We start from the raw sequence: 1,114 nt of genomic DNA, 5'->3' as shown, positions 1-1,114 counted from the left end.
AGCCTCCGATTCCCTGGCTCCTCTGGTGTGAGGGAGAGACGTGTCCATCTTGTTCGCCATTATGGCGACGTGGGAAGGACGCGCTCGTAGCAGGTGCGTTGTCGAGAAAAAAATCCTCTCCAACCTGTCGTTAATCCGGAGAAAAGACGACGGTGTAGGATTTATTCCCGAAGAATATTAACTGGTGTGTTAATATTCTTTCTTAGTCCTATTCTTCTCTGGTGTGAGAAGAAAGAAAAAAGCGTCCTCGCTATCGTGGTGTCGGTAGCGAGGAAGGTAAGCTAGCAACAGGTGTGCTGCTAGCTTGAATCAAAACCTTACCTTTTCGATTTCCGAAGAAAAAAGAAAAAAGGTGAGGTCGAGTGTGGTACTAACTGGTATGTTAGCACCGACAGTCTTCTTGCAGAAGTATATATAAAAGTAGCCGGCGAGCGCCCGTCGACCGAAGTTAGCTTTGTTAGCTTGGTTCCATCTGTGGACTGTGTGAGCTAGCCAGGCTACCAATGTAGAGATGTGCTCTGAAGCGAGAAGAGGTGTTTGAATGACGCATGCGTCGTAGCGCAAGCTACTTATAGGGGGTGGATTCCCTGGCACTGACGTCAAAATCACCTGCCAATCAGGATTGGCGTAATGAGATTGATGCTTCTGTTTGCTCCACGGATGAGGCGCATCCCATAGTGAGACATCGAACGGAGTGTTACGAATGAGAACTGCACTTTTGCAAGAGTAATATTACAAGTTCTAATATTTAATTAAATGCTTGAATTTATGAAAGTCCAAGCTAATTATTTCATTTTTTGCCAAATTAAACAACTCACCGAGAGAACAGACATTTGCTGTTTGACTTGTTGGTGCTTCAGTCACAAACTTGCAAAATCATTTTAAGCTAACGTCTCTAAATCTCAAACATCATGACAGTTCACAAACAAACCATCAAGAATTATAGTTGTAGGAATTTATCAGACAGTTATGACAAAACTGCAACAGTTACTTGTTGCATTTAATTTGATAAATTACATATTCTCCTGGTAATATGCACCACTAAAGCAAAGAATTATAGGCGACAATGTCACTGAGGATGCTATTCCTTTTAACTCAACTTTGAGGCTCTTTC

At 42.5% G+C, this 1,114-nt stretch overlaps 1 protein-coding gene across 1 annotated transcript in view; it reads right to left on the bottom strand.

Annotated features, from left to right (window-relative positions):
• smc5 (structural maintenance of chromosomes 5) overlaps nucleotides 1–60 on the bottom strand; it is a 22,093-nt gene extending 22,033 nt beyond the window's left edge. Inside the window, exon 1 of the mRNA XM_010794133.1 lies at nucleotides 41–60. Coding sequence (XP_010792435.1) covers nucleotides 41–60 — 20 coding nt within the window. The remainder of the gene's footprint in view (nucleotides 1–40) is intronic.
• Nucleotides 61–1,114: the final 1,054 nt, after the last annotated feature.

The sequence above is a fragment of the Notothenia coriiceps genome, unplaced genomic scaffold (assembly GCF_000735185.1).
Source record: "Notothenia coriiceps isolate Sejong01 unplaced genomic scaffold, NC01 NC01_scaffold00037244, whole genome shotgun sequence".
Classification (NCBI taxonomy): domain Eukaryota; kingdom Metazoa; phylum Chordata; class Actinopteri; order Perciformes; family Nototheniidae; genus Notothenia; species Notothenia coriiceps.
This window is presented reverse-complemented; position numbering and strand designations above follow the sequence as displayed.